Here is a 27,201-nt window from a genome sequence, read left to right as displayed (position 1 = left end):
GAATTTATAGTTTTTAAAAATGCAGATTATCCGAACATGATAACGTGGCTATGCTTTATATCCTGCAAATAGAAGAACATTATTGATTCATTTCATACTGAAATGCTTTCATAGTCGAATATTTTTTTAATCCTAAATTTTATAAATCAATGCAGATTCTTCTTACTGCATTCATTATCTAATTTAAGGCTTACATTCGAGCATAATGTTGTAGCCTTTTCGAGTCAGTCAATAAAAAGTGTATAGGAACACTCAATTTTTGTTAATTGCTTGGTTTTGTTAAACATCGACAACCAATGGATTAAGTCTGGATTACAACCAAAAAAACCTTGTTCTTTTCTTCTTATACAAGTAGGATCCATGTCCAGTTCCAGTTGAGTAGTTTCATGAGGTAATCAAATAAATAAATGAAATAAATAAATAAAAATGAAAATATAAAACAGGAAATACTGCCAGGCAATGTTGGGGAAAAAATCTAAAATCACCCATTACCCTTACCATCACCAATCATGTAATGTACTTAGCCCAAACACAGAGTTTCTACCACTTATCACTACAACAGGAGTCTAAGAAATGAAACTGCTGATTTTGTTAGTCAGTGAGTATGAATTGTTATCATTATTAGGAAAAAGTAAGATATCCTTATGGCCCTGAGACAATTTTGAGATAAAGGTGAAGGAATCAATTCTAGTTCAGTGGTAATGAAGACAACAAAATTTGCCCCATTTAACTGGACTAAGTCATTCAGGCAGCTTGACTGTGACTATGTAATCAGTTCTATCTGTTTATTTGATGTTCACAATATGGAACATGAACAAATGATTACATATTTGAAAGTAGCAGTAAAATAAATGCAAATGCACTAGAATAATATTTGCGGAACCATTAAAAGCCTATATTTTATCTTGAAGTTTCAACTATCATGGCACATTAAAACAGCGGCTGCATTCTGAAATGATTAATAAGGCAATAACTCTCAAAATAAAGGACATGCCAAGTTCAAAGGAAGAAGGAGAAACATATGGGAGAATAATGAACTGATAAAGAAGAATTTTAACAGAAAAGTCCATTTTGGAGCTAGAATAAGGTGACCAGATTTTCAGATTGGTAAAGAGGGACACCATTGACCGGGAAGGGGGGGGGGCTTGATTAAAAATTTTATATTTTGTCAAACATGACCCCAGGACACTGAAACCATCATAAATACGAATCTGTTGCCAAACATCAAAATTTTGATCACGTGACCATGAGGATGCTGCAACGGTCGCTAAGTGTGAAAATGGTCGCTAAGTGTGAAAATGGTCATCAGACACTTTTTTCAATGCCATTGTAACTTTGGTCACTAAATGAACTGTTTGAAAGTTAAGGCTAGCTTGCATTATAATGCCTTATGCTAACTTACATTTTCAAGAGAGAGAAGCTAAACTCTTTGTTAGAATTGAAATAGAAATGAATAGAGTAGAGTAAAATAGAATAGAATAGTTTATTAGCCAAGTGTGATTGGACACACAAGGAATTTGTCTTTGGTGAATATGCTCTCAGTGTACATAAAGAAAAATAAAATAGTAAGATAGTGGGATCCTTGCTGCACCAAGCTCAGAAACCAGCGATCCCACAATCTGCCCCACACCTCCTCTTTCTGAAACTTTCATCAAAAACAGTAAAAATCAATCATGCTTTTTTATTTCTATTTATTATTTTGCTATGGCCACATATGAATATATATGCACATTCCAAACAGATTTTCTTACTAAACAGCCACCATTCTCATCCATAGGCCACTAAATGCCTCACCAACCTTTTCTGTATTCTTTCATTTCCATCCATCCATTTTATTTATTTAACACAGAGTAGATTAGGCTGTCAGCCTTAGTCATTCTTCTAACATGACAAAAATTCTTACCAACAAGGATGGTATTGGCACATTTTAGCTAATGCAACGTAAACATAACCAAAGCCTATTTCACTTCAAGTATGCTAACTTTATTCTATGCAAGCTGCAATCTCTAATCTAAAGACCACTTTTCAAGCCAACATGCTGTTAACTACAATTTACTAACCAAACTGCTGATAATATTTATTCCCTTTTGAAAAGGGATCCAAATGGTTACCTCTGATCTTTTACTTCCCTCCCTAATAGAGGTCCAGTTCACCTTTTTAAAATCTTCACATAAGGAGCCTTTCTAAAATTTTGCAAGTAAATTTTGCAAGAATCTTGCCAGGAAAATATGGTCCTGTTTTTTTTATGTTAGCTCTTGAGCCTCACACTTTCTTCACCAGCCAAACAAAGAGGTCAGAGGATGTGCTGCTGATCTAGCGCGAAGCTGGGAGGGTTGCCTGCCTGCCTGCTGCCTATTGTGCTGCTGCCTCCTTTACGGGGATGCGGTGTGATTTCCCAGGCACTCCAAACACGCGGCATTCCCACAATCGATCATCTCACTTCAAAGTTCAAACCCAACCTTGAGCGAAGACGGCAGAGGGGAAGTGAGGCTCCCAGCCTCGGCGATGGCCGTGAAGAGGACTGCCGACCACTCACCCATGCGGGGGGGCAGGATTTCGCCAAGAAAAGTTAACTTTCCTGCGAAAGGGGCCGGCAGCCTCTCAGCCCTTCCCGGCCGGGGAGACCTCCCCCCACTTCCACTCCTGCGACCCTCCTCCCGCCTCGGAGCTTCAAGCAAGCTAACTGGGAAGGGCGGGAAAGAAGAAGCAGCGGTGCGGTCCCCTGCAGCCGCCCAGCCAGGAAAGGGGCGCTTTGGCAGGGCTTCCGCAGCACCCCCAAGGACCGCCGCGTGAGGTTAGCAGCGGTGGTGGCTGCTGCTGCTGCTGAGGGCCTTGGACGGGGAGGAGGAGGAGGAGGAGGAAGCGCCGGTGCGGTCCCCTGCAGCCGTCGAGCCGGGAAAGGGGCACTTTGGCAGGGCTTCCGCAGCGCCCCCAAGGACCGCCGCGCGAGGTCGGCGGCGGCGGCGGCTGCTGCTGAGGGCCTTGGACAGGGAGGAGGAGGAAGAAGAAGCAACAGCGCGGTCCCCTGCAGCCGCCGAGCCGGGAAAGGGGCGCTTTGGCAGGGCTTCCGCAGCGCCCCCAAGGAGTGCCGCGCGAGGTCGGCAGCGGCGGCTGCTGCTGCTGAGGGCCTTGGACGGGGAGGAGGAGGAAGAAGCAACAGCGCGGTCCCGTGAAGCCGCCAAGCCCGGAAAGAGGCACTTTGGCAGGGCTTCCGCAGCGCCCCCAAGGATCGCCGTGCGAGGTCGGTGGCAGCGGTTGCTGCTGCTGCTGCTGAGGGCCTTGGACGGGGAGGAGGAGGAGGAGGAAGACGAAGAGGAGGAAGCGGTGGCCGAGTGGAATCCTTTTGAGGGGAGGGCGCGACCTGGGAAGCGTCGGCACGGCCTCCGCCGTTGTCAATCATGCCCATCCCCTCTCAAAAGGATTCAGCTTTATTTTGGCGCTCGCTGGCCCTGAAGGAGCGGGATGAGCAGCGAGCGGAGCCTCATTTAAAAGCAATGATGGCCGTGGCCACTCGTTCGCTCCGCCGCTCTTGCGTGGAGGTCTGAGGAGGTAGAGAGGTGGGAGGGGCGCAAAGGAACCAGCGCAGCAGCGGCGGCGCTGGGAGGGTGCTGTCCCCAGAGCCCAAGGGTGGGCGGGCTGGCGAGCGGGCGCCTTTCTCACACACAGGGAAGGGGAGGAGGGCGGTGGTGGCGCAGATTACTAATTCCCACCGGTTACTCACCAGTGAAGCAGCAAAACAAAGCAAACGGCCGCGAAGGCGAAATGAAATGGAGACTCCTGCGACTCATGCGGTGTGCTAAGCAGACTCCAGCCAATCAGTGAGGTGGCTGGGGTGGAAAACTTTAAGCACGCCGCGTGCGTGCTTAAAGTTTTCCATCCCAGCCACCTCACTGATTGGCTAGAGTCCAGGCCAATCAGTGAGCGGCAGGCTGGGCTGGCTTAGATTTTTAGAAATAGAATAGAATAGATGGGGGAACGAACGAGCGAGTTAGCGGCAGCTGATAGGTGGGGGAGTGAGCGAGCCCCAAAATAAAGCAGGGTTTTTGTAGAACAGCCCGGGACGTGGGAAAAATTATGAAAAGGCGTGCCTGTCCCGCCAGATGCGGGACGTCTGGTCACCTTAAGCTAGAACCATGAAAAGCTAACAAGGGTGGGAGAAAGCTGGAAACAACTAGCAGGATAAAAATTGACCACCCATATATTTTTGTCTTTGAAAGGGAACATGAATTCTATTGTAAAAAAGTAACTGTTGCCTAATTCTTTATCTCTCATAGAAATATTCAATGGTTCATATTAAACCACAATAAAAGGATTTACTGAAATAGACTTTCCTGCCTTTTCTGTTCCAGGAGATGCAAGAAACGACAAACCTAGTTTTTTGAGACATAGAGGCCATCACTTTAAAGGCTGCTTTAATAAGCAGATAAGCTGCTTAACAATTTGACTTTAAGAGTCAAAGAAACCGAGGGTTCCTTTTAGAAACAATAGTTCAACAACTAGGAATAAACTTGGTATTTAAAATAATCAAAAGTATCCAACCTGTCTTATTCAATTGTTCCTGTTGAAATGGTGATACTGATGCTGTCTTAGATGCTCACCAAATCACTTGTTTCTTTTAACAGTGCAGATCTATCTAATTTTGTGTACTTGTCCTAGGATGTCCATTAAATATGCAAAAGTCAATATCTTGCATTTGGGATGATCATGTATGTTTCCAAACAAATATCCAAGTTTCTTGTCTTTTTTAAAAAATAAATAAAGTTCAAATTATTGGACAAGTTCAGTAAAAAGTAGCATGCAACATTTTTCCTCTGTATAAAACAGTATTATCTTACAGTTAGATATTGAATCTTTTTTTACTATGCTGTGCTTATTTTCTTTTTCCTTCTCTTGAGAATATTTAATAATAATTCAGCCCAGTGAGGATACGCCTCTCCTCAAAAAAAAAACAAAAAAAAAAAAACCCTATCTCCAATTGCCAAGTTTCATATTATGCTAACTACTCAAGTATGCTTATTCTGGTCTAATTAGATGGAAAAAATATTGGCTAAATCTAAATATACTGTATGTGTACATGCATGTTAAAAAATATTTTAAATTTCTTGACCAGAAAAATAAATACATTTATTATAAAGTTAAGGAAATAATTTCCAAAATGCATTATATTTCCATAATACCAGGAAAACATTTTGAAACATTCATGCATTGTTTAGAAAATTTCTATAGAATTTCTCCAAAACATTAAAGCGTCAGTTAAAAATAGGAGCTCCAGCTTCCCCAAATTACACATGGATTTTATTTGGATTAGTTCAAAGTTTGAGCAACCTTCACTTACTATAAATTATCCTCTGACCTCCTGGAATATTCATGTACTTTACCTTTAGATTTGGGTTCAAAATAGAGTAAATCAGGTATATTTCTTACCATCATAAATACCAGTTTGAAAATTGTGGTATGCTATTTCTAGAAAACTGCATTTTTATCCTTTTTCTTATGCCCAATTGATCCTATGGGATAATCCAGACCCTAAAGTTGTCAATTGAAAGATCTGTATGGATGCTCGTATTTTTATTTACATGAGCTATTGGATGACAATGATAAATTTTTAGCATTTTCTATGTAAAAAAGATAAATACCATTTGTCTACTGCTATCCCCTTACGATATATGAGAACTAAATTTTTTATTGCCATTGTGATTTGAACCAATGACAATTTTAACATCTGTGTCACTTTTCAAAATATCTTTAAATTTATTGATCTAATTACTCAATAGTTTGATGGCCTAATATTACTTGAGACTTAGGAAAAACTTTGTTACAGACACAGATTATATAGTAATCATAACCATTTGTTTATAGCCTGTTCAACGGTATGAATAGCAGTGGGAAAAAAACAATGACTGGTCATTATACTTATGACTGTCACATGCAATCAATGCAGTCATGTGATTGCAATTTGGGTGACTGACAACCAACATTTATTTAGGACAGTCTCATCATCCTGCAATCACACGATTACCATCTGCAACTTTCTCAGCTGGCTTCTGACAAGCAAAGTCAGTGGGGAAGCCCGCAGGAGATCATAAGTTGTGGTCATGTAATGTCTTACTTAAGGTAATTAACTTAATGACAACAGGAACCACTGTTGCTAAGTGGGACAGTGGTGATGCTTTGTTTAATGACCATTTAATACTTAGCAATGGAGTTGCCAGTCCCAATTAGGATCATTAAGCGAAGACTATTTATAATGGATTATGTGGGTGACCTTGAAAGAACTAGGGAAAAAAGAGACTGCGTAGGAAACAATCAGATAAAAGGAGGGAGATCCCAATATCTTATCAGTCAGAAGAAGAAACTTAGGAAAGACCCACTCTAAATTAATCAGATGGTTAAAAATAACAGCAGGAAGATTTTACCCCCGGACTTACAAGATTGTTAATGTAGCCTTACTATTAATAGAATTAGCTCATTTAGTGATGTTTTCTGTCTAATTTACCCAGGAAAGCTGACACTTTCTGTAACAATGAAAGGAATGAAGTTTCATACATTGAAACTTCTGTAAAAACCTTCCTTTCTTTGTTCTCTTCTATTAAACAAACACTCACTTTTTCCACCCACCACATTATTTTTTATCAAGTTAATTTTCTGAAATGTGATTATTTTTATTGATTTTTTGTTTTACTTCATTTTTACTTATTTAGGTATTTAATTGTGAAATATACTGAGATTGTGACCAACTATGTTGATATTTTTTTTATAAGCAACTAGATTTTATTTTGCCTTTTCTGGTCAGTGTGTTAAGATCTTGTTGATTACATCAAATTTACAAAGTATGAAAATATTTTTTTTCAGATACCAGTATACATGTAAAGAAAATCATATCTAATCCTTGAAATCAATGGATTCTATACCCACAACACGTGTGTGTGTGAGAGGGGAGGAGGAAGGGAGGGAGGGAGAGAGCATGTGTGTGTGTGTGTGTGTGTGTGTGTGTGTGTGTGTGTGTCTGTGTCTGTGTCTGTGTCTGTATGAAAGAGAGGAGGTGTGAATGTGGGTGTGTATCCCCAAGTCAGCATATGTTTCTACATACTGTACCTCTAGATAAGGCAGAGATTTATTCTGTAAGTGTATAACATTTTTAATTACCATCTGTTCCCCCTGAAATCCCTACATTTCTATAGCAAGATTATCATTAGGGTCTCTTTTCCTGTTTGAACCAGGCAGTGAAAAAAACCCAAGGTATTTAATAAGGAAGGAATTAGGAAGTATCTTCTTTCAGTATTATTTATAATAGACATGGACCATTTTGCATTTATCACAAAGCAGACAATTAGGTCATAGATGAGTTAATCTTCTATCTCCCATTAAACATTATTCATGCTCGTTTTATACCACACAGCACTCTGATGCCCATTATCCATCATTTACAAGTGTTATTTGTCTATAAAAGTGACACCCAAAAGTTGAAAAATTATTCTATTCAGACTGAATGTGCTTTAATGAATTGTGTGGATGTGATAGGCTTTACATCCTAAGAAGTAATTAGTTAAAGCTGTAAATAAATTCTTAAAGGATGCAAATGATTGCCTGTCCACATAGCAAAATGCTATGCAAGACTGCAATATACTACAGCTACTATCTGCTACTAACATTTAAAACACCATATTCATAGAAATTTGCATTGGCATAAGTAGAATTAATCACAAATCACACAAGTAAGAGTTTGCCATATTTTTCTCTTAGAAAAAGTTCAACATAAAATAATACACTTGATAATTTATGGCTAATAAAGTTAATCAAATTCAGTGCTTCTTATTCAGGCATGCATTTAAATGGGATCTTGAACACGATATGCATATTTATGAAACAAGTACAGAAAGATCATCGTCGGCAGATGGGAAAACATAGCAAGGATAACTGTGAATAATAAAATAAGTATCTCATTCTTTTTACAACATAAATTTGCTTCACCTAAAATACAAATATTTATTTCAATTCATTTTAATATATTTATGTAATTGCATTTCAGCAGAGCTAAACAGAATACTTAACACTATGGATTTTTCTAAACAAAATAAATAAATCAAGGAATTAATGGAAGGAAAAATGTAGACATTTTTATATTCTTATGGTAAAAAAATAAACATTTCATGAGAGTTGTACAGTACATTACTGATTTCATCAGTATTAGCTATGTTTGTAGCACAAAGACATTAGAGATTTCAACGATGAATAAATAAAATAATCCAAATGGGATAAGACATTCACAATACATTATATGTGTCACCCTAAATACATGGGATTATAGTCTGTCTGACTATAAATCAATAAAGTTAAAACTAACCCTGCTCATTTTGGTGGCATGTGCTTAACAGAATTACATTTTTTGAAGCTGCTATGAAAAGCCAGAGCGAAGTTACAGGGAGTTTTATGAATCTTACCCTAAAACGTTTAGCAGAACTCAGTAGTTCAGTTCCTAAATTCAACCCCCCAAACAATTTTGGTATTAAAAAAAACCAAAGGAGGCAGGGTTAATAATCATGGCAGTTTCTGCTAAATTACAGGTGTTCTAGACATGAGCCTATAATGTAGGAGAAATGTGAATTTTGGAATCATTAACTTTAAAACATATGGTTCTAAATTGATAAAGTCATTCCATTAGAAGTGGGGTAAGTCATTCCATTAGAAGTGGGGTATGAGTTCAATGAGATAAATTTAAATGAATAAAAACTCTTAAGTCAGTGATTTTGCCTTTTACTCCATTTAATGTGTAACTTATTCAGGTAATAAAGAATTTGGCAATTTTATAATGCATGACTCCAGGGCAACTTATTCTACCAGATGCCTTCCAGATGTTCTGAACTTCAACTCCTCTTGCTTCTCTGCCAGCATGGCCAGTTGTCATGGCATGTTTGGAGTGCAAATATTGACAAAAACTCTTCTAGCACAATCAGGACCACAATTGCCCTTTAAGTCCGAATTAGGATTGGTTGTATGGTATTTTGTTTGCAAATGACCTGATCCAATTGTGATCCAATCTATCAATTAAAGCGTCATCTGCTAAGAAAATTAATCTTTAAAAAAAAAAAATCAAGCAGGAACTTAGTTTAGTGAGTTTCAGGACTTTCTGCTGAAAAGAAAAGAGCAGATTCTTTTTAAAATTACCCTTGATTTTTAAAATGCATCAATGTAAATTCAAGTCAATGTAATTTTTAAGCCAGCTAGGAGTTCTGATTTTTCTTTAATGCAATACCTATGGAATTGAAGAAAATTTTATCAAACATTGCTACCGGCTAAACTTTACTTAGCTAAATTTATACAGCAAGAAGTAATACAGTATTCAGATCTTAAATGTAGAGAAAGCCAAGTGTATAAAATGTATGAAATTGTTATTGTTTCAATTTGTTGGAAATTCTTAGGAATATTTAGTGGCAATATATGGTTTTGCTGCATAGGTATGTTGTGTCTTAGATTACTTACTTGTTCATAGCTATAATAAAAAGCACTTCCTTTGTTGAAGAATTATATTTCAAGATATCAAAACTGCTGGACTAATGTCAGCCCATAATTTAAATTGTAACATAAAATTTTACGTAATTATTAAAGCAAGCTCAATATACCATCAATAGGCAAAATGTGCATATATGTGTTACGTAACTTATAACCAATGGTGGGTTGCAGGCAGTATGCCCCAGTACAAGTGTACCAGAGTCAGCCCGGAGCACTGGATACTGTTCCGGTACAGTGCTTCGGAGGGCCCACCCACCCACCCAAGTTCCTTACCTGTCTTTTAAGGCTTCCGGGCTTCCTCACACGCGCATAGCATGTACAGCGCCTGTGCGACGCTCCACTGAGCAGCTGGAGCATCGCAGAGGCTTGCGGAAGCCTCGCTGACAGGTAGGACACATGCACGCATTGCGCCTGTGTGCGCGTGCTGTACACGTGCATGTGGATGACGCCGGGACCATTGGAACGGAATCCGGAACCCACCACTGCTTATAACATAGGCTATCATTTGTGTAGAATTTACAGGCTGGCAGAAATTCAGTGACTGCATTATCTCTGTTGCCACTGTATCTGATCAGAGAATACTAGCTATGCCATACGGTAAAGGTGTGTTTTTGTGCCCATTCTAAATCTATTATTAAATCACTCTAGAGAAGAAGCAAATCTGAATTCTTTGAAAGATGGCTTTTAGCACATTTAAATAAACAGAAAATATGTGGGAAAATGCAAATTCCAAAAGATGCTGAAACACATAACATAAGCCTATGAGTTTACTTTAAATGGAAAGTAGGCCAATTTTTAAATTAACAAATATAATATTGAAAAATCACATTACATTACATTGTATCAGGTATTGAATTGATTCAACATTACTTTTTTCCTGAAACCATTTAGCTAACACAAAATAAAACCTAATTAAAATATAAAAAACCAAAAAACCCACAATTTTTAAAGATAAATAGATTGTAAGACATATGGGAGAAACATCATGTATAACAATGACCTGAAAAAGAGTAATAAAAAAGATGCTTAGCAGACCTTCTACAATGGAACCCATACTGAATGCCCATTTCCCAAAAGTAACACTCAGAGCAGAATACAGCTGGGCAAATTGTGAATTCACAGATATAAGGTCCATTGGGATTGTGAAGTTTTAATTATGGAAAAAAATGTATAAAAATTAAACATTAATATTAATTTCTAGTTGCTACAAGTTCCTGTTGAAGTAAAGATTAACTTTTTCAAATTAAGAAGAATTTAGCATAACAATCTCACGAATAAACTAAGTGTTATGATACATTAATTGTGGGTGATAATGAAAGATCCAGTATTATTAACAACCACCACCTAAGAAATTCAACAAATGAAAGAAATTTAGTTACTGAATTAAATTTTAAATTTAACTATTAAAATTTACTAATTTCCAGTATCACTACAATTATACCAAAGTTGAACAATATAAACCTGGCTTAAATATAGTCTTTCTTAAGCTACATAGCTTTAACTCTGCCGAAAAACCAGGAATTTCTCAAAATGGTAACTCAGCTCTTTGATACATTACAAATATAGTTAATCTTTAAGACTATGCACCATAATTTAGATCTGATCAATAGCACTCTAGATCTCTATATAATGAAATATCTCAAATATTAAACACTGCCACTTTATATCATAATACTAATAATTCTTACTGAACAATATTTCACAATACAATCCATAATTTTACATATTTCATTTGTATGCCTTCCACTTATTTAAAATTAAAAAACTGAACATCTAACAATCTTCAATTGGACCAATCTTTACAATTTAATATAGTATGCCAAAATATATGCACTGTAGATAATATAAAGGCTTTATTATAACAACGTTATTTTGTGAACTTTGGTTTATTAAGACAGGAAGAATCTCAAGATCTCAGTTTAGACATCAGCTAATTAAATTACAAAAGCAATTTTTTGGTTTGTTGAGCTTTTCCTCCTGCTTGAACAATGCCACAACAATGTGCTTAATCATACTAAGACAAACTTCTGAAGAACTATTATCTCAATATGATATGTGAATACTATAAGGTTGAGTAAGCTATGCCTTTCTTAGTTGCTATATATGGAGATTTTGTAAAATAAATATCTAGTAGACCTTTACAAGTCATTCAACAACTATTCCAACAGAAGTGTTTTCTTGATGTGAACAGACATTCCCAGAAGATACTAGGAAGGCCCAGAAGTGGCTATGCCAAAATGTCAAATGGTGACTTCTGCAATGCATCAAGAGAAACACAAATTATTAACACTGGCTGCTAGCTGTAAATATAAAAGAGAATTGATGCTTTACATTATATAAATATATGATAATAATATTATTTTTGGTCCTATAAAAGCACACACATACACTATTTCTTTTGTCAAAGTATAATCAGTAAAAGAAGTTGAATGAACAATCGTATGGCATAACTGAGAGGTCTATTTGAGAAACTCTCACTATTGTGACTGAATTCACCTACTTGCCTCACTTGTTATGTTTTTAAATAAATGGCTGTAAAGAGTGACTTCTGTGAAAAGCATGGAAGAAATTACAGGGATAAAGAAGTGTTTCTCCTTTCTTATGTTGTCCTGAGGTGACAATATGTCATTGAACAAATTCACTGGGAGTCCCTACATACCAGAGGTATGGCAACAGGTAACGAAGCAACAGACTTATCATTCTAAGAGAAAGATTAGATTAGATTAGATTTATTACATTTATATGCCACCCTTTTCCCCGAAGGGGACTCAATTCATCCAAAACATTTGCATTTTCTGGTATGTTGGATCTATATGCATTTTATTTATAAGACGAAGAAGAACATGTTGATTATACATATTGACTGTGGACATGGGATCTTTATTCCCAAATAGCTGGAAGACAATCTGCAACAATGCAAATAAATTATAGCAGCCATCAGATAAGAAATAATTGATTTATTTCATTTTGATTCTGAATTGCTATTTAAATAGTAAGATTTACTGAATTTTAGAGGTTAAGGTTGAACTTAATAGAATTACTACTAGAATTTTGAAGTCTTATTTTACCCATACATACAGACATCATAAATGTACTCCATAAGACCATATGTTCCTGAGGTTGGGAAGACTAAAATTATGGGAAGATTTGTTTCACCTCACATCAGAGATGGGCTTCAGCCAGTTCGGTTCCAGTTTGAATGAACCAGTTGCTAAGATTTTGCGCAGTTTTGCAAGAAAAAAACTACAAATGCACAGGTATAAAACAGGTCCGTGATGGCGAACTTATGGCACACGTGCCACAGGTGGCATGCAGAGCCATTTGTCAGGGCACGCAAGGCGTTGCCCTGTCAGCTGACTTGCATGCGCTGGCCAGCTGATTTCGAGCTTCTTTTGAGGGCGTTTTTCGCCCTCTGGAGACTTCCCTGAAGCCTCCAAAGTGCGAAAAACCGACCCTACGGGCAAACCGGACATTCAGGAATGGACTTCGAGTTTGCTTTTATGACCTTTTTTCGCCCTCCAGAGGCTTCAGGAGGCTTCCCTAAAGGCTCTGGAGGGTGAAAAATGACCCTACGGACAAACCGGAAGTTGCTCGTAGGGTCATTTTTCAGCCTCCAGAGCCTACAGGGAAGCTACCTGAAGGCCCCTGAAGGCTCCAGAGGTTGAAAATCGGCCCTATGGGGAACCCGGAAGTTCAGGAATGGTGACTTCCAATTTGACCATAGGCCAAAGCCTCTGGAGCCTGGGGAAGGCGAAAAAACCACAGTAAAAGTGGGGAGTTGCTGATTGCGCACATGCGCGCACGCTGGGGGGGGCACACGCATAGCATTATGGGTGTGGCACATCAGTGCACGGCCCCCCTGTACTCCCCCGCTTTTGGCACAGCAGCCAAAAAAGGTTTGCCATCACTGGAATAGGTGGTGCCTAGCTCAACTGGTAGTAACTGTAAGACAGATCTGTGAGATGGAAACTTATCAAACAGATCCAACCTAGAAATAAGAAGAAATTTCCTGACAGTGAGAACAATTAATCAAAGGAATGGGATGCTTTCAGAAGTTGTGGGTATACAATCACTGGAGGTTTTTAAGATGAAATTTGTCCATAATAGAATAGAGTCTCATGCTTGAGCAGGGGTTGGACTAGAAAACCTCCAAAGTCCCTTCCAATTCTGTTTATAAATCTCTCCCTTCAGTCTTACCAAGAGAATAGTGATAAACAATACCTGGGAATGTACATCAGGTCTGATAGCAAAATGTCATCTTATTGGCTAGTATGAAGGGGAAGATGACCTTGAAAAAGCTTTCTCTCTCACCATAACATGCAAGACAAGGTGAGGACTGGCAGGGAGGGGAGGGGCGAGGAGAAACCAGGCAAGCCAGGCCCTCGAAATGAGTGACATTGAGTTGGCCATGACCACCCAGTCACATGACTACCCAGCCACGCCTACCCAGCAGTCACTAGGGCAGAGAACTGGTTGTTAAATTATTTGAATCCCACTACTGCCTCACATCCTTTCTGGTTGAAGAATAGGAGAAAAAAAATAAGCAGAATGAAAAGATTTCATACATAAAATAGAATCCCATTCTGATTTTATGAAATCTGGAGAGGTTGTCATGCTTTACTGTTCTCTTGTATGGTTAGTTGTATGTGCAAGCTTCTATCTTTTGACATAATCTACTTCAGAACTTATTTCTTTCTTCTATAACCCATCCTTTCTTCAGGGTAAAATAAGAACACTAAGCTATTTGTCTAATTGCCTGAGGCAGAGCAGAGCAGGAATCTCTTTTAATTTTATGGCAAACTGTTCAGCAATTCAAATGTTCAATTAACTTGTGTGAGCACTGATCTGTCATGCTATTGTATTATTTCAAATTGCCCATATGTGAAGTTTCTTGTTGTTATGCATTTTAGTGTCATTAAAAACTCCTAGTATAACTTTGCATGTTTTATGGGCTCTTTTATAGAAGTTTAATGTCATCTACAATGGTTGTTGTAAACTTAACAGTAAGCCTTGCATTGTTGCATGTAGCCTAAAAAATTGGTTTTAATGTAAGTGAAATATGAAAAAAATATTAATAGTGTACTAAAACATTGTATAAAATAGACTTAGATGAATTCTCCATTATTGAACATATGTGTTCTTAGAAATTTATTTAATTGATTTGACATTCAGTAAAGCTATATCTATTAAACTAAATGTGTCTCCTGAATTTATACTGCCAGGTTTATGTGACAAAATAATTTTGTATTATCAAACAAAGAAGACAGACACATATATATAGAGCTAATTGAGGATGTGTTAGCGCTCCCATTTCCATATTTCAAAATTAGCAATATTGGTAAAGAAATTAAAAATATTAAAACATTTTTATAGCCTGGTTTCTCTTGATGTAAGTGATATAATGACTAATTTTTAACTTTGCTTCTTTTTTTAAACCTTCTTTTCACTCATATCAGATTCTCAGAGATTGCCTGGAGAGGACTCTGCAGTTTTCTTGGCAAAATTTTTCATAAATTGCTTATCATTGTCTCTTTACTAGGGCTGAAAGAAAGTTACTGGTCTAAGATCACTATGTCTGTCTTTTGCCTAATGTGGGACCAGAATTCATAGTTTTCCCATTTCTAGTTGATCTTTTTTACTCACTACACCAAACTGTCCCTCTTTTCTAATTATACAAAGAAGCGAAGAAGTTAATTTCCAAAACAATATTTATCTTAACTTTCTATTTGTTCTTTTCCAAGTTGTAGGAGAAAAGTAATTTCCTAAAGGAAATAACATTGTTGTGGCCTCGTAAACAAATTGTTCTGCTCAATTCACCAGATTCCATTTCCTCTATCACTGTCAAAGGACCATTATTTCAGGATCTTTTCCATATAGCAATGGTCCCTAACCTTGTTGGTACAAAGGACTAATTTCATGGAAGACAGTTTTTCTATAGACTGGGAGGGGAATGGGACCACACAATCTAGATCCCTTGCATGTGCAGTTTACAGCATTTTACTTTTTTTTTTTACATTTATTTGGGATTTATAGGCCGCCCTTTTCCCTGAGGGGACTCAGGGCGGCTTACATTCATAGGAAAAGGGGGGTGCAATACAGAGACATAAACAATATGTGAATAAAATAAACAGTAAAAACACTACTTTCATTCAACACTCAACACTCGGGTGAGGCAAATTAGAAACTTATCCCCAGGCCTGACAGGATAGCCAGGTCTTAAGGGCTGTGCGGAAGGTCTGGACGGTGGTGAGGGTGCGAATCTCGACGGGGAGGTCGTTCCACAGGGTCGGAGCTGCTACTGAAAAGGCTCTCCTCCGCGTAGTCGCCAGTCGGCATTGACTGGCGGATGGAATTCGGAGGAGGCCCAATCTGTGCGATCTTATTGGTCGGAGGGAGGTAATCGGCAGGAGGCGGTCTCTCAAGTACTCAGATCCACTACCATGGAGGGCTTTATAGGTGGTAAGTAATACCCTGAAGCGCACCCGGAGATCAACAGGTAGCCAGAGCAGCTCGCGGAGGATAGGTGTTATGTGGGCGAACCGCGGTGCGCCCACAATCACTCGCGCGGCTGCATCCTGGACTAACTGCAGTCGCCGAATGCACTTCAAGGGCAGCCCCATGTAGAGCACATTGCAGTATTCCAGCCTAGAGATCACAAGGGCTCGAGTGACTGTTGCGAGGGCCTCCCGGTTCAGGTAGGGTCGCAACTGGCGCACCAGGCGAACCTGGGCAAATGCCCCCCTGGTCACAGCCGACAAATGATGGTCGAAAGTCAGCTGTGGGTCCAGGAGGACTCCCAAGTTGCGAACCCTATCTGAGGGGTGTAGAATTTAACCCCCCAGCCTGAGCGATGGAACACTGGCCAAATTGTTGGGAGGGAAAAACAACAGCCACTCGGTCTTGTCTGGGTTGAGTACCAGTTTGTTAGCACTCATCCAGTTCTTAACGGCCTCAAGGCCCCGGTTCATCACGTCCACCGCTTCATTGAGTTGGCACGGGGCGGACAGATACAATTGAGTATCGTCCGCGTATTGATGGTATTTTATCCCGTGCCTCCGAATGATCTCACCCAGCGGTTTCATGTATATGTTAAATAGTAGGGGGGATAAGACCGAACCCTGCGGCACCCCATATGTTAGGGGCCTCAGGGACGATCTCTGCCCCCCGACCAACACCGACTGCGACCTGTCCGAGAGGTAGGAGGAGAACCACTGCAAAACAGTGCCTCCCACCCCCACCTCCCGCAGTCGTCGCAGAAGGATACCATGGTCGATGGTATCGAAAGCCGCCGAGAGGTCAAGGAGAACCAGGATGGACGCATGGCCTCCATCTCTGGCTCTCCAGAGATCATCGGTCAATGCGACCAAAGCCAGGCATTAGATTCTACAAGAATCTAATGCCTGGTGAGCTGAGGCGGGATACTAGTCCTGCGGAGCGGCTGCAAATACAGATGAAGCTTTCCTCATCCATCCACCACTCACCTCCAGCTGTGTGGCCCAGTTCCTATTACGCCACGAAACAGCACCGGTCCATGGCCTGGAGGTTGGGCACCCCTGCCATATATTATAGAAAGCAGTAACAGATTCAAATAAACCTATTAATTGAGCAATAATTGCAGTTTCAACTAAATTTTAAGCAAATATGTGAAAAAAGACTGGTTTCTTTTGATGGCATTAATGATCACATTTCAGACATTTTTTACTATGAAACATGTTTTAAAATTATTATGATACAACACTTCTCTACATATAACAGTAAGGTAAAGGTTCCCCCTGCACATATGTGCTAGTCATTCCTGATTCTAGGAGGCGGTGCTCATCTCCGTTTCAAAGTCGAAGAGCCAGCGCTGTCCGAAGACATCTCCATGGTCATGTAGCCAAAGGCGCACGGAACGCTGTTACCTTTCCACCAAAGGTGGCTTCTATTTTTCTAATCACATTTTTTTACATGCTTTCCAACTGCTAGGTTGGCAGAAGCTGGGACAAGTAACGGGAGCTCATTCCATTACACATCGCTAGGGATTCAAACTGCCAAACTGCCAACCTTTCTGATCGACAATCTCAGCATCTTAGCCACCACATCCCTATGCTCTACATATAGAGCATCACTATATAAATTAGTGATGTTTATCTTGAATTTTAAACATGACATGAAAGAACAAATTATTAATCGAGTAATGTGATTTTAAAAACATGACATTTTTATATATTAATAAAACAACTGATTATTACCGTATTTTTCGGAGTATAAGACGCACCTTTTTTCCTCAAAAAAGAGGCTGAAAATCTGGGTGTGTCTTATACATCGAATACAACATTTTTTGCCTCCCAAATCCCTGGCCTTTTCACCAAAATGGCCGTGCTTACCCTTATGAAGGCTTTCACAGAGCTCCTGGGGGCTGGGGAGGGCAGAAATGAGCCAGCCCCCAGCAGCACTCTATAAGCCTCCATAAGGCTATGCATGCAAATTTTTTGACAAAAAACAGGTCAATTTTTGCAAGAAACGGGACATTTTTTGCTCTTTGGGCGGGCCAACCCCCAGGAGCACTCTGCAAGTCGGCCCAAGGCTATTCGTGCCTTTTTTTTTAAAAGGCCCATTTTCACGAAAAACAGGCCATTTTTGGGAGGTTTGCAGAGTGCAGAAACGTTTTTTTTTTCTTTTGGAAAGCTCGTTAACTGATTGATGAGAATTACATTGATAAAGTGCTGTGCCAACAGAAACAAAGTCTTAGGTGCTGCAAATTGTCAGCGATTTCCTTCTCCAGCACATGGATAAATACACCTGGAAACATCTACCTACCTACCTACCTACTCTCTCTCCCTACCTACCTACTATATTTCTCTCTCTCCCTCCCTCCTCTATCTACCTACCTAGCTACCTACTCTCTCCCCCTATCTACTGTATTTCTGTCTCCTCCCCCCTCTATCTACCTACATACCTACCTACTCTCCCTATCTATCTACTGTATTTCTCTCCCTTTTTATTTCTCTTTCCCTCCCCCTCCCTCCCTACTATATTTCTCTATCTCTCTATCTCTATTTCTCTCTCTCTCTTTATTTACCTACCTAACTGTTCTCTCTCTACCTGTATCTACTGTATCTCTCTCCTCCCCCCCTCTATCTACCTACGCACCTACCTACTCTCTCTCTCCTTATTCATTTGCTTACATCTTCCAGGCCCTACAAGTTGCAAAGGAAAAGACACATCAGGATCCAATCTAGTTGAGTCACCAGGGCCAGAGGTTTTGTCTTCTGAGCTTTCGGACTCATGCTAGAACCCATTCTCAGGGAATAGTCTCTATGTGCTTTGGGCTTTAGGACACATCATCACACACTTAATGCTGATGTCCACATATACTCTAGTGCTGGAAAGTATCATCAGTTCATTAGGAACAAATTTCTTTAAAAACATGATTTTATATTAGAAATGTAAAATATGTCCACTTCTCAAAATAGAAAGTATGTGTGGATATGGGGATATTTTGTATTTTTTAAAAAATGTCTGAACTCCTTTTTTGCATTCCCTAATTTCTGGATATATACTGTGATGCAAGACTATGCATACTGAGTATGCATTTCAATATGATTTCTTTTTCTTCTTTGCTTGAAACCATCCTTTTTTATTCCAAATCTAGTATTATTCTGACTTGGATATTTTGTTCAATATTTTCTCAGCAAGGTGAAGTAGCTAGGCATGCATATACATGGAGACAGCTGGAAGCAGCTTCTGAAGCAGCCAAGCCAGCCACCCCCACAAAGCTGCACTATTTTAACAATAAAAACCTGCTTCGTGTGTGATTCTGTGTATTCAAATAGACATTTTAATGGTTTTGCACAGCCCTATTCCATGTTCACTTTTCACTGCAAATTAAGCATATTGTAAAAGTTGCTTTGTGTCAAGGAAAACCACTGTTAAAATATTTATCAAATATAATAATTGTTTTGAAGTTCTGGTTAATCCCCTGCTGGGAAAATTAAGAATATTGGGATGCATCAACATTACAAGCATATATACAGACCTACAAAGAACACTACCTTATTCTAGGACTGAAATCTCAGTTTCTTCTCTGTTCTAAAATGGTTTTAGAATTCATGTTATTTATTTTGCTTTGTTTCTCTTGCAAGTACAAGAAACATACCTTTTCCCTTTCTTTTTCAGGGTCTGCAAGATATATGGCAGCTGTGGCTTTTTGTCAAAGGTCAACATACAGCATATAGCTAACAAAGTGTCAATAAAATATATTCTGACAGCAGTAGTTTCTGTCTGCCAATGCTAAATTAAGAACTGTCCAACAAATTGGAAACCTTCACAAAACCAAATCATGAATGTCCTTATTTGCACCATACTCTATTTCTGAAGAGAAATCTAAAGGTCATAAGACAACAGTAGCCTTAGCCATATTATCAACTAAGAAATTTACATTTTTGACTGTTTCATAATGCTATAATAAAAGGAAATATATACTTACAATAATAATTAAATAAATCTGGTGGATCATTGTGTAATTTGGTATTTATCTTACCTAATCCTGCTACAGGTTTCTGTTTTTGAAACATAACATTCCTGAACTCAAGAATTCATTGTGAATGAGAGGCTAGAAAGGATAGAATTATCTTGTGTGTGTGTGTGTGTGTGTGTGTGTGTGTGTGTGTGTATGCATGTACATACACTGAAAGTACAGACAAGATATTTTTTGATAAAAGCATTGCATCTGAAACTGAGAAAAGTACCGCCTTTTATAGTCGGCAACAATTCCTAGAATTCCTCAGCCAGCCATAGAAGTTGAAATCCATCCATTTTAAAGTTGCCAAGGGTGAGAAACTCTGGTTTAGGCCATATGTAATGAGGAGCAATAAAGGAAGAAACTGTGGGTTGATACTGAAGTTTGTTATGAATGTGGCCTTGCCACAATCACTGAGATATATGAAATATCACTAATCTATTTTTCAGGACCATGACCTTAAAATCTAAGAAAATCTAATCTATTTATTTTTATAACATTTTAATCCTGGTTTTCTTATTATCTTTCAGAGCAACTCAGAAAATTAAAAAGAAAACTCAAATTAAAAAGAGATCTCAGTCTTCCACTCATCCCATATTTTGTCTTTTTATAGTTAAGCTACACAAGGAACAGAGAATGGAAGATAAGGAATTTAGTTCTTCAATGCTAACAAAAAGAGGTAAACAATATGCTCTCATGTATAGGTAGTTCACTTCCTGGAATTGTCCATAAATGGTCAACAAGTAAACAAACAAATTTCCTAAATAAATTTCCTTTAATTATTTGTATCGTTAATGATAAATATTATTTATTCTAAAGTGGAAGATCATTGCACTGTCATATGCAAATTTCTCACATTTAAAAAATAAGCTATATTAATAAAAGTATTCTTATTTTAAGCTATTACTGTATTTTTTCTTCTTTTTAATGTGAACCACCAACAAACATTGGGACTTGGGAGGTGTACAAATTTCATCATCATTCTAGCCATTGTCTACCTATCCACTGCAGAATGAAGGCTTCTTTTGCATGTTTCCAACCAATATGATCTTGAGCTTTCCTTTGGGCTCGCAATACTTGCTGATGTTGTTGCTCCGTTTTGTTTTAAGTTTGTTTTCTGGATGCTTTTTGTCAAGTGGAATCCATTCTATGACTGCCTTAGTCCACATGCTATCAGCTCTTCTTGCTATGTGACCAGCCCATTTCCATTTCAATTCTTTTACTCTTTTGATGGCATCGTACATTTTCATTTGTTCTTTAATCCACATGCAGGTCTTTCTATCTTGTCTTGTAATGCCGAGCATGGATCTTTCCATTGCTCTTTGAACCACTTGTAGTTTTTGTAGTGATTGTGAGTGTCCATGTTTCACTGGCATATGTTACAACAGGTAGCACACACTGATTGAAAACTTTTCTCTTCAGGCATAGAGGGAGGTTGTTCTTGAAAATTACGGTTAACTTGCCAAATGCCTGCCAACCACATTTAACACATCGTTCAATTTACTTTCTTATATCACCTTCCATTGAAATCCCTTGTCCGATGTCTAGTTCTTCTCCAGATACAATTTTGTTCTTTTGTTGGTGAATTTATAAACCTAACCTGGCTCTTTTTCAGATTTATTTTTTAAGCCAAATGGTTCTCCTGCTTTGTGTAGGTCTTGTATGTGTTTTTGTAGATCTTCTGAAAGATCTTGTGAAAAAAACATCATCATCTGCAAATCTTAAGTAGTTTAAATAGGCACCATTGATTTTAATTCCATTTTTGCCCAATCTAGTTTGCAAAATATTTCTTCAGGGCAGAAAAAAGGATAGGTGATTTTGTATCACCTTGCCGTACATCTCATTGTATAATATAAATTTAATAAATAAATAAATCACATTGAAGTTTACTAGTTAGCTTTAATATGGGACTGTTATTTTTAGCATCCCTTCCAGGTGTTGTTTTTTTCCTTACATAGGGCTTCTGGGAAGATAGATAATGGAAAAATATTCTATCACATGCTTAAGAGTCTGAAATGATAACAGCCAGCATTTCCCCCCTTCATGAACTTCATTTTCTTGATTCTTCAAATATAATGGCAATCTGAGAAGCTGCCTTACTCCTAGTCAGATGACTGAATTGTCTAGCTCAATACTGGATATGCTGATTAGCAACAATTTTCCAGATTTCAGAGTAGAATGCCTTCAGTCTAATCTGAACTCATTCCCACAATTTTCAACCAGGAGGGCAAAAGATTCAAATCTCATTTATGTTCTCCATCTTCTCAGAAAAGTCTTATCGTGTCTTATCTTTTACTTTAATTGGCTATGAATAAAGCATAAAGTACTTGCAGATTTTAATGGTAACAGTCTTCATTCCAAAGTTTTATAAGCAGCCATAAAAGAATACTGAAAAAATAAATATCCAAATATAAATGGCACACAAATACACACACAATACATTATGTATAATACATAGGCATTTGTGAATTACCTTGCCTTTTTAAAAGAGTCCTGAGATAGTCTTCAAACAGAAATATTTTCATTAAATGTCTACAATCTGATTTACAGTAATTTTGCAAGATTCTCAGCTTGTTTTGTCTTGCATAAACACAATTGTAGATGCAGTAAAGTGCATTTAGAGTGCAGCCAAATAAAAAGCTGCTTTCCCACCAACATTATTGCTATGCCAATGAAAAATGTAGTGAATTGATTGCAAACTAACTGCACATTATACACTTTTTTAATGGATACAGAAAATACACAAAGTGCATTATATTGTTTTAAGTGTTTCTTGGGATTAATTATAGTACTGATCATTGATGAACTATTATTTACATTATCTCAAAGTATAAGCAACCTAAACAACAAGTTATACTACATTTTACGTGTTATGAATTCCAAAAAAATACAGCAATTTCAGCACAAATGTATTTACGAACAATGTCCTGCAGCTGGAATATTATTGAAGAAAGAGAACATAACTAAGAGGAATTATCTGCAGTAATAACATCCTTACAAAATGTGTACATGCCTGTATTATGCATCAATAATAGTGATGTTATGTCTTTCTATATGCAACAATGCAATTTCTCATGTTGCCATTCATTGCTTCATCACATAAGAACATCGTTAGGTTAACCATTTTTATTTAATCATAAAAATTGTATAAGTGGCTATCGAATCTTACATTTTTAAGTAAAGAAGTGATCAAGTACTACACTACTACTAAATGAGCAACCAAATCATTGTAAATACAGTCCAAAATGCAATGCTTTACTGCTGCTACCCAAGAATGTGGTTCCTTTTCACACAATAATATTGATCTAATTGTGCATTTTTCTTACTTGCAATAACAAATAATTTTTAGAAAGAAGAAAACAATGTCATAATATCTAAAACATAATGGTCAAGTTTATTGGATGGATGGAAGTGACAGAAATTCTGTAAATTTCAATAACCCAATTGCTCACTAAAAAGGGAAAGGATGGAGAGAGAAAAACAATGCACAATGTGGCATAAGGCCTCCAATCACAAGAAGCTTGCAGTTTTCTGTTCCATACAGGTCACGCTGTGGTGAAGATATGATGTTATCAATATTAATTTTTCAAAGTATCCACTTTCTACTATGTTTGTAAAATATAATTATTCTCTCAATTAATCTTAAAATGACTGACCAAAACAAGCTCATTTTGCAATGAAATGCTTGGCAACAAATAAACCAAGGCTAATCAGTAAAATACAGAATGTTAATACTTGCCAAGCAAATCCCATCTCAAACTAATTATGCCATTCTCAGGATATAAAACACTGCTTACTGCTGAGCATAATGAATCAGTGACAATATCTGCAACTATATAAATCTTATCTCCAAACAAAAATAATAGATATTTGTGTACAGTTGTCTTAAAGTTGCTCTCTAGACAAATTCACAGTATTTATTTAAGGCTAACTTTTTAACATTAGTGCAAATACGTAACACTGAAATTAATCATGATACTTAAGCTTATGAAAAAATATTGAAAATGCAGAATGCATAATGTACCAAATACATCTAGTCTCCCAACATTTTTGCCAGATTTCTTTAAATACTAACTATGCCAGAGAAATAGCTAATTTCCATTGTAAAGGAAATTAAAGGGGGGGGGGGGTTGGTCCTATTATATTCTTCAATCCAGATAATCAAACCATTCCGTTTTTTATGGAATATTTAAGACTGAATTGGCCTAAATACATCAAAAAGAAAGCAATATAATTGCTTAGTTCCAAAACAAGCATTGACCCTGATAACATAATCTCAGTCACAGTCTACTAGTAAAGTTATAAAGACATTTATAGCATGATAGTAAATTATTGATTATATCTATTCATTAAAATCAAGAGTAATATGGATAGAAAGTATCCATTATCAGGGGCTATATTTCTAGAATCCAATACCTATAATTCATTAGTAATTGTAATGTTCAACTCCATTTGAAATATATTGCATTCCATTTACATTTAAGATTTAAACTTTTCAATAAGCCATTTCTCAATTTGCAGTACTCAGTAGTAGCAGAGCTTATAGAGCACAATCACAATATCTTTTTTCCATAGAAAACTCATTGCCAATGTTAACTGTCCTGCTTATTTTGACAGAATGCATAATGTTCAGACAAAAAACACATCACCTAAAGATGGATGGATGGTGGATGGACAGACAGATAGATTTGAACATACTGTATATTGTCAATGAGATATTTCCACAATTCCTAAACCTGAGACAAAATTACAAACAATTTTTCAGCAAAACAACTCCATCATTATCCCAATTACACTAAACATAGAAATATCTGCATATCAGTATAACTGTATCTTCTGAACAGCTTCCTTGCAAAAAGAGAACAGACTGTTACACAGCAATCAGTAATGACTTAGGACATATGTAATAGGAATGTTAAACGAATGTGTATTGTGCTTCTTTAAACTCAGAACATAAATAATCATTCGTTTAACCATATGATGTACTTACTTTCTCCTAGAAGCACACACAAAAGGTTAAGCCATAAAGGCTATAATCAACAGGAAAGCTGGCACAGATTGAAGGGGCACCCAGCAGTTGCAAAAAGTACCTGAGATGCATAAACAACACCCACACACACAGATCAAGGCTAACTCACAGCAATGCATTACTGTAATTATAGGGCGAGAGGGAATGAGCTAAGGGTGCCCATATGCTAAATGCCATCAGTTGCAATTATTGTACTGGAGGCATTCGCTTGTGAAGGCTAGCCCTTTGAATGACAACGAGAGGGAAGAAATTTCCACCTGGAGTGGTTAATGATATTTCTAGAAATGGTTTCTGACTGCTGCCAGATGTCGTTTGGAAATGCAGCAATTTCTATATTTATTGTCACCAGGTGAAGACGCGGGTCAGGCTGGGGAGCCGCGTCTAAGCCAGAAAAAAAGGGGGACAATAACTCCAAAAGCAGAAGGCGGAGCAGGCTGGGGAGGGGGGGGGCGAGAATCAAGCAGAGAAAACCAAGGTGTTTCCAAGGAAAGAAGGGAAAACGGGAAGACATAAATGCGCACGGGGGGAGGGGGGAGAGCCCTGGGGAACTTGCCCCGAAAGAAGACGGAGAAAGAGGTTAATAGTTTAGAGGGAGGCGGGAAAATAGCGGAACTGCAGAAGAGGAAAATTGCAAATGAAAAGAGTGGGAGCACAAGAAACTGAGGGGTGCAGTTGCCCAACTCAGCCCCCAGGAAGGGAGTTTGCAAGGACAGCGTGAAGAATATCACTGGAAACGAAAATACGACATGCAATAAGGCTCCGTCATTTTACCCTTCTTAGTACCATTACTGCACCTTTAGCATTCGTGAGAATACTACAATAAAACTACCAAAAGCCCATTCCCAACGTGGACTGGAGTAGCCCGTTCCCGCGGCTCTTTCAGAACTCCGGCACCCAAAGTGGGAAAAACCGAACAAACGCAGCGCTCTCAACGCGGACCCCCCCAGCCTTACCACAGAGAATCTAGGTCCCATTCCTGCAGAAGCGCCAAATCGAAGCTGTCCATGGTGAAACCAAGGGAGCTGGAAGATGTCAGCGCCGCTCAGCTACAGCCGCGCGGCGGCCACTGCGCCTCTTCGCAGCGCCGCGGGTGGGCGCACAGCGGGGAGCCGGAGCTCGCGCGGCCCCTCCCTCGCTGCCCGCCTCTTCCCCGGCTAGAGAAAGACGCAGTGACTGGAGGTGTCTCTCTCCCCCCGCCACCTCCCCTTCCCTCTGTCGGCCCGCGACCGCCGCTCTTCTTCGGCGCGCTTCTTCTCCTTCGGCTGCCTGCCGCCTCTCTCGCTTCCCTTTCCCCTCCTCCACCCCCCCCTCCTCCCGCCCGCCCGCCCGCTTGCTCTCTAGGCCCAGCGCGGGGATGCGTGTATGCAGCGTGTGACACTCTCAGGCTGGCGCGCTCGCTGAGGTTGCTGCAGGAGAACCTCCCGACGGCTCCTCGGGGGTGGCTTGAAAAATAAACAAACCGAGCCGAGACGCCGCGAGTTATCCGTCTCTGCCCGCTTTTGTTTCCTTGCCTCGAGTTCAGTCCTCGTGCTGGGTTGTTTTTTTTTGTTTGTTTTTTGTATTGTTTAAATGCCACTGAAAATACGCATGTCTCAGCCGCCGAGGGTGGCAAAGCCGTCTTCGTTCAGGAGAAAGGGTTGCGTTGAAGGGGAAGGAAAGGGACGGGATTGATTAAGGTGACCTTTGCTTTCTCAGGCATCCTTCTCTACCCTGGCCCTGCTCAAATATTTTCTCAGAAGCCTCTTCTGGGGCAAATAGAACATCTGACCTTTAGATTGGGAAACAGCAGGACAGGCCAAGGACCCCAGACCTTACCTTATCCACCTTTCCTAAGTGCCCCCATCAAGTTGCAAAGAAGCAAATAATAACGCAAAAGCATGTTTTGGACAGATAGACTTGACTGAAGGAGGGAATCATTAGCTAGGCAAATTAACAAAGAGTCCTCAGATGTGTGGCTTGGTACTTTGGAGCAGTATTCAAGGAAGGAAGAACTCCAGGTTACTTGTCAAGATCAGACTCTACAGGAACCAATCAGACTGCAGCATCTAGTTTTGGTCACCAACACAAGAGTGGTGCTGAAGAAGTAGAAAGAGTCCAGAGAAAAGCAACAAAAAATGGAAGCTAAATCCTGTAAACAACCGAGTATGTTTAGACTAAAAAA

At 38.9% G+C, this 27,201-nt stretch overlaps 1 protein-coding gene across 3 annotated transcripts in view; it reads right to left on the bottom strand.

Moving 5' to 3' along the window:
• The window catches only part of AFF3 (ALF transcription elongation factor 3), a 226,793-nt gene extending 200,646 nt beyond the window's left edge, over positions 1–26,147 (bottom strand). For all 3 annotated transcript variants that reach the window (XM_087726604.1, XM_087726606.1, XM_087726605.1), the window contains exon 1: positions 25,994–26,147. In XM_087726604.1, the coding sequence (XP_087582730.1) occupies positions 25,994–26,046 (53 nt within the window). In that variant the 5' untranslated portion in view covers positions 26,047–26,147. The remainder of the gene's footprint in view (positions 1–25,993) is intronic.
• Between the last annotated feature and the right edge of the window lie 1,054 nt (positions 26,148–27,201).

This window comes from Thamnophis sirtalis, unplaced genomic scaffold, assembly GCF_051295495.1.
Source record: "Thamnophis sirtalis isolate CommonGarterSnake01/CBP01778 unplaced genomic scaffold, rThaSir2_p1.2 scaffold_12, whole genome shotgun sequence".
Taxonomy (NCBI): domain Eukaryota; kingdom Metazoa; phylum Chordata; class Lepidosauria; order Squamata; family Natricidae; genus Thamnophis; species Thamnophis sirtalis.
The sequence above is the reverse complement of the archived record's forward strand: the minus strand, read 5'-3'. Positions and strand labels throughout refer to the sequence as shown.